This window comes from Lithobates pipiens, unplaced genomic scaffold (genome assembly GCF_037356315.1).
Source record: "Lithobates pipiens isolate NorthernLeopardFrog02 unplaced genomic scaffold, aLitPip1_a1.2 Scaffold_23, whole genome shotgun sequence".
NCBI lineage: Eukaryota > Metazoa > Chordata > Amphibia > Anura > Ranidae > Lithobates > Lithobates pipiens.
This window is the reverse complement of record NW_027507785.1, coordinates 22,989,232-23,004,179: the sequence shown is the minus strand read 5'-3', so window position 1 is coordinate 23,004,179 and position 14,948 is coordinate 22,989,232. Positions and strand designations below refer to the sequence as shown.

At 41.8% G+C, this 14,948-nt stretch overlaps 1 protein-coding gene across 2 annotated transcripts in view; it reads right to left on the bottom strand.

Annotated features, from left to right (window-relative positions):
* The window catches only part of DNHD1 (dynein heavy chain domain 1), a 173,804-nt gene that overhangs the window by 91,605 nt on the left and 67,251 nt on the right, over positions 1 to 14,948 (bottom strand). For both annotated transcript variants that reach the window (XM_077451307.1, XM_077451308.1), the window contains exons 21-24: positions 10,220 to 10,345; positions 8,211 to 8,308; positions 1,874 to 4,826; positions 1,671 to 1,803 (exon numbers count right to left, since the gene is read on the bottom strand). In XM_077451307.1, coding sequence (XP_077307433.1) covers positions 1,671 to 1,803; positions 1,874 to 4,826; positions 8,211 to 8,308; positions 10,220 to 10,345 — 3,310 coding nt within the window. The remainder of the gene's footprint in view (positions 1 to 1,670; positions 1,804 to 1,873; positions 4,827 to 8,210; positions 8,309 to 10,219; positions 10,346 to 14,948) is intronic.

The following is a 14,948-nucleotide window of genomic DNA, read 5'->3' as shown; positions in this document are numbered from 1 at the left end:
ACTGGAACCATGTGCTGTGGTCTGATAAGACCAAGATAAACCAAGATAAACTTATTTGGTTCAGATTGTGACAAGTGTGTGTGGTGGCAGCCAGGTGAGGAGTACAAAGACAAGTGTGTCTTGGCTACAGTCAAGCATGGTGATGGGAGTGTATTATCTGGGGCTGCATGAGTGCTTCCAGCACTGGGAAGCTACAGTTCATTGAGGGAACCATGAATGCCAACATGTACTGTGACATACTGAAGCAGAGCATGATCCCCTCCCTTCAGAGACTGGAGTGCAGGGCAGTATTCCAACATGATAACGACTCCAAACACACCTCCAAAATGACCACTGCCTTGCTAAAGAAGCTGAGGGTAAAGGTGATGGACTAACCAAGCATGTCTGCATACCTGAACTCTATTGAGCATCTGTGGGGCATCCTCAAATGGAAGGTGGAGGAACGCAAAACCATACCATCCACCAGCTCCGTGATACTGTCATGGAGGAGTAGAAGAGGACTCCAGTGACAACCTGTGAAGCTCTGGTGAACTCCATGCCCAAGAGGGTTAAGGCAGTGCTGGAAAATATTGGTGGCCACACAAAATATTGACACTTTGGACCCAATTTGGACATTTTCACTTAGAGGTGTACTCACATTTGTTCCCAGCGGTTTAGACATTAATGGCTGTGTGTTGAGTTATTTTGAGGGGACAGCAAATTTACCCTAATACACAAGCTGTACACTCACTACTTTACATTGTAGCAAAGTGTCATTTCTTCAGTGTTGTCACATAAAAAGATATAATAAAATATTTACAAAAACATGAGGGGTGTACTCACTTGTGTGAGATACTGTATATGTTTTTAGAAGTTCCTACCAATAAATCTACCTGGCATACAGCACCATAACCTGCTTCAAGTATTTATTTAAATCCCACAGAATGGTTAAATGGGAAGCAGAAATGGGCAAAGTATTCTCCAAACTACAATGGTAGAACCCTTCAAAGATCCTTTCAATTGTCACACTGCTATGTGCTGGAGACAGTGCAGAAAAATAGGTTCCCTTAGCCACATCCTTTGGTAATGAGCATCAATGAGATCACTTTGAAGCAGAGTCATTCAAATTATATCAGGGATTGTAGAGCAATTAACAACTTCTTCTATAAAACTAACCTTGCTACATATGGGCATAAATGACAGAGAATTCATGAAAGAATAATAACACATTTACTTCTAGCGGTAAAACTGAATTCCTTGTCTCTGGAATGTGTTCCAGAGACAGTTTGCTGTTGTTTCATTCCCACTGTACCATATTATATAACTAAAGCCCATCAAACTTAGAAGTTGCAAAGTTGTTTTTTCTGTTTGTTCTTTTATTTTCCCAAGTTTCATTATATCAAGACTGGTAGTACTGCTTCAATGCTATTTCATAAAGCTTTCAATAAAGCAATATACTTAGTTTCTTGACCCAAATTTTCCTCAGCAAATGCGTATACTTTTCTTACAGATCCAATGAGATCTTGGTGACAAATTATTTTGTGATGCACGTCATACCCTTGCTAATAGTCACAAACCATATATATGCACAAGTATGTCTTTATTATAAAATCCAATAAATAAATATTGTTCAAATACATAGTAGGTGGAAACAACTACACAACAGCCAAAAGTTAAGAATCTGTACTTACTTAGGGTGGAGGTGTCCACCAAACCCCCAGATAAAAGCATAAAGGAAGTAGCTTTGTGCACAGTGGTGGCTACTGTCTGTAACGTCCTGGTGGGAAAAGCCTGGTGACTCGATGAAATCACCTCCAGCAATGCCTGTAAAAAGAACACGTGAAAATCTATGACAATACACCAGACCTCATCTTCTGCCAGCTAAGTTGCTTACCAATTGGGGGTTCTGTGGTCAACCGGGAATCATCATTGACTTTTGGCACACCAGGAGTTTTCTGTAGAAGCTCTGAAGTTTCAGATGTCTGAGCAGAGATCCTTAAGAGACGCTGATCCATAAGAGCTTGGAGAATTGTGCAGAAAGAGGAGACTTCCTGCACACCGCATGCTGTGTTTCTAGACTGCACACTGTGTGGGTACAATGCAGAGGTGCAGTGTTGCTCCAGGAAGCAAAGAGTTCTGGGTATCAAACTATCACTTAGATTTTGGAGAAGGTCCTGTGTGCTCCATGAGATTCTGTACTTTACATATAAACTGGATGTGAAGGCTCTGAGTATCACTTTCCAAGTCTCCTGTCCACCAAAGTGTACGACGGTACATGCGGTTGATACAGCAGGACTCAGTGTCGACATGTCAGTCATTTCAAACAACAGTTTGATACAATTGTTGATATGAAGCCGCTGTCCATTTGCCAAAGTCAGTGTTGGGTGTGGGCCAAATAGACAGGAAATGGGCTCTATCCATCCTGGGGTTGCAGAACCATCAAGTATCACCCACTTCTGTGTTGAAGACTCTTTTTCTGCCCTGCGGAGAATGTTGGAGAAAATTCCATTGGTTTGTCCCTCATCCCTTTCTCCACCCAGGAATTCCGTAGGGCTTAGACTGTTGGGGAAGAGATGGACAATGTGTACTGGTTGGTGTTTGTCATCATTGTGAACATTCAGGGCTTTATCAGATTCCAGAGGATCCACATGTTCTGCCAGGAAATTTAAGGCTCGATGGAGAACTTTCCAGCAAGTGGTTTTTCCTCCACCTGGTGGACCTGTCAGCAGAACTCCAGAACTATGCTGAAGTGCCTGGAAGAGTTGCACAACATTATTACTGAATTCTGCATGGACTTCAAGGCCAGATTCTTGCAAATTTTGAGCAATGGCACTCCACAGAGCAGTGTCCTTGTTGGCGTTAAATGGAGGCATGTACATTGGGAAAATACCTTTGAGGATGCTTTGAAGATGACTAAGTTGAGATACTGAAAGACTAGACCAAATGGACAATGTGGAGATTGCTATCATAATGCTCTTTTCTTCCTGTAGGTTGATGTGCACAGTATTATTTCTGGAGTTGATAAAATGTGGATCTACAGAGTTGTAATCAATTTCTTCAGTCCTTGTCTGAGATGCCCTATCTTCTCTGGAGTTCTCAATACTGCTATAATAGTTGTTTATCTTTAATATAGAGATGGCTCTCTGTATTACAGTTTTCATAAAGATGGAAGCTTTGCCTGCAGAGACAGCCCCACACTCCTGCGCTATCTGAAAAAATCTTGCTATCTTGTGGGCAAGATTGAAATGTCCCTGGAACCCCGCAGCAATAAATGCAAGTTCTGCTGAGGAGCAGAGTTCAGGAGGGCGGAAGGACACTGGTCTGAGGAGGAGGCGAAGGTTCTGAGGGAGGGGACAGGAACTGTTAATGTCAGGAAGAGTCACAAGGCAACCATAACCTTGATTCACTGGTACTGTCAATCCATTTAACTGGATACTTCCTTGTACTTTGGGATGATCCATGGACTTTTCTTCCCCCATTAAACCCTGCCAGGAAGACTGTATTTCCTGAAGAAGCTGTCCTAGTGATGCCTGGATGCTGCTCTTTAATTTGTGCACAGAACCCAAAACAAGCCAGGCCCCACTTTGCAGAGCTCCCTGGAGGTGCTGAGTAAGTCGCTTCAGCGTTAGTCCAGACCAGCATTTCAACACCTCAACATGGCGGCCAAGAGTGTTGCCTAGAACCATCAAAGTCTGCATTCTGCTACTCTCATCTTGGCCAATCACAGCCACACACTGAGAATGGTGTAGTCCCATTATCAGGCCAATAGCTGTTCTCTCAGAAAGCAGTGTTTCTGCAATGCTCATGTCCAACCCAACATACTCATATCCATATGGCAAACGATAGCCACACACATCCACATAGCATTGAAGTGATGATGATCCTGGATGTGTTTGTGAGTCTGACATCTCTGGATCATCATTGTCATGCATTAGATCTTCAGAGCACAATCTCGGTGAAACCCTGTACTTAAACTGCTTGGACCAGGAGAAAGAGTTCAATGTCTGTATCTCAGTGTTCAGCAGACTTAGTGTTCGGTCCCTCTGCTGTATAGCTAATATTATCCAGGCTGAGAAAAAAGCCTGTTCCCTGTAGAGGATTTCTTTAGTGACAACCTGCGTGTAGTTTGTCAATCTGTCAGTTAGGAGCTGTATTTTTAATCTATGCTGGTTTTTAAGAGATGACTTCTGGTCGGTAAGGAGGACCTTCTCTATATCTTCACACCACAGCACTTCCTCAGTGACTGCTAAACATTGCCAGGGATAGGATATTCCCCTAGTTACCCACTGTCCTGTACCCTCAAGTCTTTCCTTCCTGAATTCAGAAAGACAAAGCTCCAGCTGATCTCTGATACTGTCCTTCAGCTGGCCCTCCATCTGTATCAACCATGCAACAGTCTTTGGATTCCACTGAATTGCAGATTTGAAGGTCAGCATCTCTTGGAAGTTCCCCGTCACCCCCACAGTTAATGACTGGCTGCTATAGAGGGGAAATGTGGACATGTTGGGGGACTGACTCTGAAAAGTCACGTCAGTAAGATGGGGGAAACATAAGAGGGCACAGGGCAGACGTTCTGAAGGTTCTGCTGAGGCTGCAAGAATTTCCACCAAATCCTGATCACCTAAAAAGAAGAGACGTGGAAATGCATAGCAGTATGAATACAGTACATCTGCCATGTTTATTATGATGTCTTCCATGACACTGATTCCTGTACGAAAGGCAGAACATAAAGCTTCACCATGAAAATGGTGATCCCTCTTTCTTTTGGGATTTAGGATGGACAAAACCAGAGGATCTTGACGCGTCACCTCCAGGAATGAGCGGAAAGTCTGGTCAATGGGCAGGAACTACGAAGAAGAAGAGGACATGATAAGTTGAGCATTCAATAAAGGAACATGGAAGACAGGAAATAGCAGAAGCAAAACACAAAGGCTTACAGATACTGGTGGACACAACATGATCTAAGCAGGGATAATATTGTCACCCTGTTACAGTTGGGTCTCCATAGATCTGTAAACCAAAATATTGAACACATTCCAATGTAGACAATAGATACCAGAATAAAATCTCAGAATTTTATTAGATTAACTGTGACTGTGACAGGTCCTCATTGAAGTGGGCAGTAACATCCAAAACTCCCAGATGGGTGGGAAGACCCAATTTCAAATGGGTGAAAACAGAGCCAGAATCTTTGGATGGGAAGATGCTGTTGGAATAGCCAAGACATATAAGAAGCTAATGGGTACTCTCCCCCGCCAGATCTCATCTATAACTGAAATATTACTTGAATTCACCAAACTGGTGAATATTTTACTGTAGGTCAGTACATAGTGTATATACAACAAATGTGACACTGCGCTATCCAAACAGAGCAGCTAACACGCTATACGTGGATATTTTAGCACAAACGTAATAAAAATGATATATAAAGTGTAGCGCTGTATAATAATGTGTGAATCTGTACACACATTAAATTAATGAAGAAAAGGTACAAACACTTGCAATATTATAATACCACAGTGAGGTGCCCACCAATAGTACTGTGTATTAGTACTTATTAATATGCATTATACAAAAGTGAACACCATATGTGAAAAATAAAGAAAAAAACACTGTGAAAATCTAAACATAAAAAGTCCATATATGAGAGTGAAGTCCCAAATATAAGATTAAAATGTAAAAAGGCATTCCAAGAATGATTCTCCAGAACCGTCACCCAAGTGCCGATACCACCACCTCAACAGATGTAGGCTTACCGGATACTATTGACCCGAATTAACTTATATTCAAGGGGACATACGTGCTTATCACTCTGGTTATAAGGAACAGGCTCCCAGCTCACAAATCGATCAATCAGACCATAGAACTTGCCCTCCTCCTGGTCCCAAATGTTCTTGGACTTTATCACTTAAAAGAGATCTCCGACACCAGCCGAAATCCACATAGAACAAAGAGATGTGGCTAAAATAGCGTGATAACGTTTTAAAATTAAATTTATTAAAAATAGTAGCAAACTTACATATATGTAGTTGTTCAAGCGCTTATCAATAAAATAGGCAGTAGTAGAGTCCTCCCGGCGTGTTTTGTCCACTTGGACTTCATCTGGGGACCAGGAGGAGGGCAAGTTCTATGGTCTGATTGATCGAATTGTGAGCTGGGAGCCTGTTCCTTATAACCAGAGTGATAAGCACGTATGACCACTTGAATATAAGTTCATTCGGATCAATAGTATCCAGAAAGCCAACATCTGTTGAGGTGGTGGTATCGGCACTTGGGTGACGGTTCTGGAGAATCATTCTTGGAATGCCTTTTTAAATATTCATCTTATATTTGGGACTTTACTCTCATATATGGACTTTTTATGTTTAGATTTTCACAGTGTTTTTTTCTTTATTTTTCACATATAGTGTTCACTTTTGTAGAATGCATATTAATAAGTAATAATACACAGTACTATTGGTGGACACCTCACTGCGGTATCATAATATTGCAAGTGTTTGTACCTTTTCTTCATTCATTTAATGCGTGTACAGATTCACACATTATTATACAGCGCTACACTTTATATATAATTTTCAGTTACATAGTGTGTCTGATGAGTATAATGAAGTCACTTTATCTGACAGATTCTAGACTGGGCCTCTCTTTATAATGTAAAACTGAACTCCAACCTTCTCTTGCGCAGCTGTATCGGCTCCTCTCCTTGACAGAAATTTCTTACTCTGATTTCACTGCACACTGTGAACTTCCCAGGCTTTTAGACGTTTTAGTAAGTCAGAAAGGGATTGATTTACTAAAACTGGGGGGTGCAAAATCTGATGCAGCAGTGCATGGTAGCCAATCAGCTTCGAAGATCAGCTTGTTTGAATTAACCCCTTCAATACTGGGCACTTTCACCCCCCTCCTGCCCAGGCCAATTTTCAGCTTTTAGCACTGTCACACTTTAAATGACAATTGCGTGGTCATGCAACACTGTACCCAAATGACATTTTTATAATTTCTTTTCACACAAATTGAGCTTTCTTTTGGCGGTATTTAATCATGCTGGGTTTTTATTTTTTGCTAAATATACAAAAAAAGACTGAAAAACTTAAAAAAAAAATGTTTTTCTCCATTTCTGTTATAAACTTTTGCAAATAAATAATATTTCTTCATAAATTTAGGCCAAGCTGTATTCTGCTACATTTTGTTTGTGAAAATAACCCAAATAAGTGTTTATTATTTAGTCTGGAGGAAAGTTATACAGTCCACAAACTATGCTGTGTGTATATATATATATATATATAAATATATATATATATATATATATATATATATATATATATATATATATATATATATATATATATATAAGAATATTGATCAATCCTGATGTACTGATGGCCTATCTCATTTCTTGGGGTCCAAAAAAGCCAGTGAGGTGATCAGAATTTATTTTATTTTTTTTACATATTATGATTGCTTTTACCATTGAATTTCATTAGTATAAGCAACCATTTATGCTGAAAGAAATTTATTTATTCAGTGTGTATTGTTGTGATTAGCTGTGATTGGCCACAGCTAATCACATGGTACAGATGGACTGTGATTGACCCTGTCTGTACCATGTGATCACTGTGACCAATCATAGCTAGCAACACAATTGTACACAATGAAGGGCATGAAAGGAAGCCATCCATTGTGTACGATTGTCATGTGATTTGCTGTGATTGGTCACAGTGATCACATGGTACTGGCAGCAATCCAGTACACTGATCAGTCATTGGCTGTTTCCAGTGGATACAGCTGGTGACAAATTGTGCCGCAGTGAGTTCCATGGGGTGCACATGAGGTGGGTTCCAGGTGGATGTCATATGATGTCCACCCATAATGATGAATGTCCCGCCTAGCTGTCATTTGACAATAGACTGGGCAGGAAATGGGTAAGCTTTGACACAAAAAAAAACTGAAAGCTGATTGGTTGGGGGGAGGGGGACTTGGTGGTGGGAGATGAACCAGGGAAGACAAAATATAAGTAGAATAAACCTCAACTTTACACTTACTGACCCTTAATGACCCAGTGATGACTTTGCTGGGTATGAAATAAGGTATGTAATGAAAACAGGAAGGTTTTATTCAATGATTTTAAGGTAGCAACCAGGAAAATCAATATATAAGCAGATTAAGCTTTAGCTTTAATTGTAGGGAAAAGTCTGCAACCTTCTGCAAGAGGACAAGGAAGAGGTACACACCATCTCCAGACTGGGAAGCTGTATCTCCAGCTCACACTGAATCTTCGTCAGGAAGACCCATCGCCGCTGGAAAGAGATCCAGAGATCCAGAGCAAGTGCTGGAAGAGACAGAGAGATGCAGTATGAAGAGAAGAGAGACCATTGATACCTGGCCTGCCAATTACATCCTGTATATTGTCTGACAGTGCAGATACAAAGTCCTACACAAGATTTTGAAGGCCTCCTAGTTTAACCCTACCCAATCACCTTGCAGCTCTTCATAATATATAGGCACAATACCTGAACATGACCTGTCTTATCTGCCAAAGAATTTGTAGTTCTCTCCATCTGCATTTGCGATTTACACCTTTACCAGACAGCACCACCAGAAGGGTGACGCCTGCGATCTCAGTTATGGAATACAGCAGCATCACCGCAGCTTACTGGACAATGAAGGAGAAGCAATGCACTGATTAGCCACCAGCTCTGCTCACTTTGTTCTCTCCTACTGTGAGCATGTCACATCTCATTGCATGTGCAATGGAGCTGAGGCTTATTGACTTCTGGTGCTTTGCCCTCCCTCTGCCTAGTTTGAGTGCAGGAGATGGTCAGAGGCTGATATAAATAGAGATTTAGGTACTTATTCGTTATTTATCATTAGTATTCTAAAATTATTAATATAAATAGAGAAAGAGGCTGGTGTAAATAGAGGTTTAAGTACGTATTTGTTATTTTTTCTATCATTAGTACAGATTAATTTAAAATGATTTATTATTAGTATTTATTTGTTAATTTAGGTGCTAGCTCTTTGCTACAAGAAATGTCATTATGGACAGCTGCATGTTTTTTTTGGAGGGGCTGCCTTCTGCCTCTGTATACAGTATATGTATATTGTATTACATTTTGTAAAACATAAACGTTATCCCTAATTAAAATGTATTCTATAAAAAATAACTTTTCATAATTTTTAAAGCTAATGTTTGGTTAAAGGTTTTTTTTAATGTTTTTTTTTTTTGCTACAGTTGCAGTCTCATTATTTACCAATAATAAAGGAAGCCCTGTGTTCTGCAGGCTGATGGTTCCTGTAGAAATGTTCTCTCCACTGATGCCTGGTCCTCTTCCTAGTGCTGAACTTCCGATGCTAAGGGAGTTAATAACTTTGGGTCTAACATTCTATGTACTGATAAAAAAAAGCCTCCCATCTCCCTCCAATCTGTCCTCTCCTCCATCACAACATTTCTTGCTTGGTTTTCACAGTATGTACCACAGTCTATGTATGGGGGAGAAGCAAACCAGTGGCAGGATACCCTCTCCCCACTCAGTGTTACTTTCTGTGAAAACAATGTAATGCAGTGTTGTGAATGGAGGAAAGGACAGAAAGAAGTAGATATACTATTCACCCATCTTTTAGATTGTAAACTCTAACAAGTAGGGCCCTCTGATTCCTAGTGTATTAAATTGTATATAATAATAATAATGTACTGACGTTTACCACCAGGAAGAGGACCGGGCATCTGTGAAAGAGGGCTTCTATAGGAACCATCAGCCTGTAGGACATTAAACAACCTTCATTAGGTTGTAAGCTCCTTGAGAGTAGGGACTGATGTGAATGTACAATGTATATGTAAAGTGCTGCGTAAATTGATGGTGCTATATACCTTAAATAATAATAATAATTACAGGTAAGTGATGTGGCTGCAGCTGTAGGAAAAGAAAAAAAAAAACTAAACTTCACACAACTTCATTAAATGGTGTTTTTATATGTACTGTTAATTTATTTCCAAAGATTTGCCTTTCATTGAGTTTAGGCGTCCCTGCGTGAAGATGGCAGGCTTACAAATGGGCCATTTCCATATAGTATCTCCTACAATAAGACACTGAGATCTATCTACATACACTATCTATGTAAGAAAAATGATGCTGCCTAAGCACCCCTGCTCCGGGCAAAGGGTATCAAGAGACACTAGTAATGTGAATTCACTGGTGTCTATGGCTGGCTTATGGCAGACTTCAGTCTTATATAAGATTACCCAAATCCTGAAGATTCTGGATCCACCCTGAAATGTCATCACAAAGATTGGTGGAGAAAGGGGACCCTCTCATTGTCTGAAGGGACAGCAGATTGTCATCAATGAGACCGCAAAGGGAGCGGGTGTCTGAAAGAGATTGCATACAGGTACAAAGCCATCATCAACACGGTGTATATAACAGAGATGAGACAACATAGGTATAAACAGAGATAACACATTAGCTGGCTGAATGACATCCTCCTGGTTATCTGTGATAGTCAGCATTGAGTCTGGCATCATCTCACCACCACAGAAACAATAACAGGATATACCGGAGGGAGGTATGAGGGTGTACAGCCCAAGGGGGTGCGATTTCTGAATATATGGGGGACCTGTATCATCGAATCTGTGGTTGGTGAATCCATAATACAGTATTATATTTATAACAGGTACAAGTGAGGGATATGTAACAAGGAGATCTTAGTATATAGAGAAATAGAAGGCTGTATATATACACTAATCAGCCATAACATTATGACCACCCACTATAATCCATCAAGTCATGGACTCCACTAGACCTCTCAAGATAAGATGTGGTAGCTGGCACAAGCCATCAGTAGCAGGTCCTGTAAGTCCTGTAAGTTGGGAGGTGGGTTCTCTAAGGATTGGACTTGTTATTCCAACACATCCCACAGATGCCCCAATGGACTGAGATCTGGAGAATTTGAAGGCAATACCTAGTTGTTGTGTTCCTCAAACCATTCTTGAATTCACCAAACCAGACCACTTCTTTCATTGCTCCGTGGTCCAGTTCTGATGCTCACATGCCCATTGTAGGCACTTTTGGTTGTGGACACGGGTAAGCATGGGCACCCTGACTGGTCTCTGCAGCTACACAGCCCAAAACACAAAAAACTGTGATGCTCTGTGTGTTCTGACACCTTTTCTATCAGAACCAGCATTACCTTTTCAGCAATTTGAGCTCCAGTAGCTCTTATATTGGATTGGAATACACTGGCCAGCCTTTGCTCGCCACCTTCATCAATGAGCCTTAGCTGCCCTGTCATGGACGGTTTGACTTTCTTGGACCACTTTTGGTAGGTCCTGACCACAGAGCTGGCGCTATCGCTAAGCAAACTAGGCAGTCGCCTAGGGTGCAGCCACGGCCACTGGTTCATACTGTTTGACCCTGACCTTTGATTGCCTGGGTCATGGGAGTCATGCAGACAGGTTGTCCCCCTTTCCCTGTTGGCTCCGGTGCCTGGATCTCGGTATGCCACCGCCCTGCCCTCTTTCAAGATGGGGGAGGCCGTTATCAGTTCTGTTGCGCATGTACAATCGGACATCTTGCGCATGTGCTGTGAAACTGTGGGTCTTGGACTGGGCGAGCGCCACACACCGGATCAGGGTCTGATGCGTTCTATACCATGGGGAGTATATAGGGTGGCTTGGTAGGTAATTTGGCCTCTTGTGGAGGCACCAGTGGTACTACCCTTTGTTTCTTTCCCTGGATGGGGCAGTTGGACTGGTAAGCCTATCACAGCCTTGTGTTCATTTAGGGGCTGAATTTCGCTGCACACTATCACTGTTTTTTCATCTCCTATAATTTCTTCAAAAATATAACATTGCTGACTGAAGAGAGGGGAGGTGCAAGCAGCTGGTCTTGCCTAGGGTGAAAAATTGTCTAGCACTGGTCCTGCCTGACCACAGCAAATCGGGAACATCCTACAAGAGATGTTGCTTCTCTGATCCAATTATCTAGACTTTACAATTTGGTCCTTGTCAAAGTCGCTCAAACCCTTATGCCTGCCCATTTTCTTTTGCTTTCAACAAGCCAACTTCAGAGACATGTTAATTTTTCTGTGTTTTAAGATATGTTTATTGAAAGTTTTATTTTTTATTTTTTGTTTAGTATAATTCTTTATTCAAAAGATTTTTTTCAATTATAACAAAACATATACGTAATAACAAGAAAGGACATAAAACCTATATAAGAATAGTCAAAACCAACATCGCTTAGCAAATATAACAGATAAACCAGCAGCGACACATATTGAATGAACTAAAGATAAAGGTTAATACGGATTATGAATTAATACACCACCCTAATGAAAATTCATTTTTGAATTAAATAGGGTGATATAACCTCCAAGTATACCTAATATATTACATCAACTATTAACCTATGGTACATTACGTTTATATCGCTGCTTAAAATCTTCCTTTGTTATACCTTGCCTTATCTTCATAGTTAGTAAGGTTGAATAAAGACACCAGTCCATCCAGTTCAACCTTTGTGAGTGTCTACCCCTATCCCTGTACATTGCACACTCATATTGGTCCCTACCCTCAAGGAGCCCACAATCTAAGGTCCCCATTCATATACTAAGGCCAATTTTGGACATAAGCCAATTAACCTACCTGCATGTCTTTGGAGTGTGGGAGGAAACCAGAGTACCCGGAGGAAACCCACGCAGGCACAAGGAGAACATGCAAACTCCAGTGTCGTGGTTGGGATTTGAACCAGTGACCCTTTTTACTGCTAGGTGACAGTGCTAACCACTACACCACTGTGCCGCCCAGTACTTCTATCCTATTGAAAGTTTTAGGTAGACAACAAACAATAAGGTTACAACTGCAACCAAAAAGAAAGTCCAGATTAGTGATGGCCGAACGGTTCGCCCGGCGGTCGTTTCGCGGCGAATTTCCGACATTCGCGGTCCGCACGTTCGAACGCCTTTTTCCGTCGTTCGCCGCGGCGGACTTACGTGTTTAATGTATACAAGAACTTTAACCTTTGGTGACACGTTTATCATGTGATACAGGACAGCCAATTGAGACATGACAGCACATGGACACTTGTACATTCCCCCTAACCTATAAATACACCCGATCCGGTGGCCATTTTACATTCTTTCTTCTGTTACGATAGGGACAGGTTCCTGTGTGGAGTAGGGAGAGATAAACCACTAGCTATTTGGTACACAAAAGTTCTTTTCAGGACTGGTATAGGTGTTAGGTGTTGATAGGTTTGCTGTGCTGCTGATTCTTGCAGCAGCCTGAGTGTCTTTTGTTAGTTTAGAGAAAGGGAAAGGACGGTGTATGCTACAGGGACAGCCAGATTAGTCTTTCATCATCATCATCATCATCATCATCATTAGCTGTTACTATCAAGGTCCACAAAAGAGCTGTTCCAGTAACCACTAATCGTTCTCTTTTTTTGCCAATTTGTATAGGGACAGGAAGGAAGCAGTGTTGTCAGGCAGTGAGGGTAATTTTAAAGACTTGCTGTTATTATTAGTTCCACAAAGGTTCTTTTCAGGACTGGTATCAGTGGTACAGTAATAGGCTTGTACATGTATAATATTCTTTCTTCCAAATATAGAAAGGATATTATACTTGACTGCTGCCCTTCTGCTGCAGTCTGCTAAACATTCACAACTCACTTGTTCCACAAAAGTTCTTATAAGGACTGGTAACTTGGTATAGGGTGCTACGGTACATAGGCTTGAGTGCGGTACAGTCTGCTGTTCTGTAAGGACCGCTATCGGTCCACAATAGATAGGGTTGACGTGCACCACTGCTGACCGCTGCCCTATACTGCAGCAGTCCTTCAGCGGTATAGGGACTGACGTACAGTCTGCTAATCACTAACACACAACCTGCTTGTTCCACAAAAGTTCTTATAAGGACTGGTAACTTGGTATAGGGTGCTACGGTACATAGGCTTGAGTGCGGTACAGTCTGCTGTTCTGTAAGGACCGCTATCGGTCCACAATAGATAGGGTTGACGTGCACCACTGCTGACCGCTGCCCTATACTGCAGCAGTCCTTCAGCGGTATAGGGACTGACGTACAGTCTGCTAAACACTAATACACAACCTGCTTGGTCCACAAAAGTTCTTATAAGGACTGGTAACTTGGTATAGGGTGCTACGGTACATAGGCTTGAGTGCGGTACAGTCTGCTGTTCTGTAAGGACCGCTATCGGTCCACAATAGATAGGGTTGACGTGCACCACTGCTGACCGCTCACCTATACTGCAGCAGTCCTTCAGCGGTATAGGGACTGACGTACAGTCTGCTAATCACTAACACACAACCTGCTTGTTCCACAAAAGTTCTTATAAGGACTGGTAACTTGGTATAGGGTGCTACGGTACATAGGCTTGAGTGCGGTACAGTCTGCTGTTCTGTAAGGACCGCTATCGGTCCACAATAGATAGGGTTGACGTGCACCACTGCTGACCGCTGCCCTATACTGCAGCAGTCCTTCAGCGGTATAGGGACTGACGTACAGTCTGCTAAACACTAATACACAACCTGCTTGGTCCACAAAAGTTCTTATAAGGACTGGTAACTTGGTATAGGGTGCTACGGTACATAGGCTTGAGTGCGGTACAGTCTGCTGTTCTGTAAGGACCGCTATCGGTCCACAATAGATAGGGTTGACGTGCACCACTGCTGACCGCTGCCCTATACTGCAGCAGTCCTTCAGCGGTATAGGGACTGACGTACAGTCTGCTAAACACTAATACACAACCTGCTTGGTCCACAAAAGTTCTTATAAGGACTGGTAACTTGGTATAGGGTGCTACGGTACATAGGCTTGAGTGCGGTACAGTCTGCTGTTCTGTAAGGACCGCTATAGGTCCACAATAGATAGGGTTGACGTGCACCACTGCTGACCGCTCACCTATACTGCAGCAGTCCTTCAGCGGTATAGGGACTGACGTACAGTCTGCTAATCA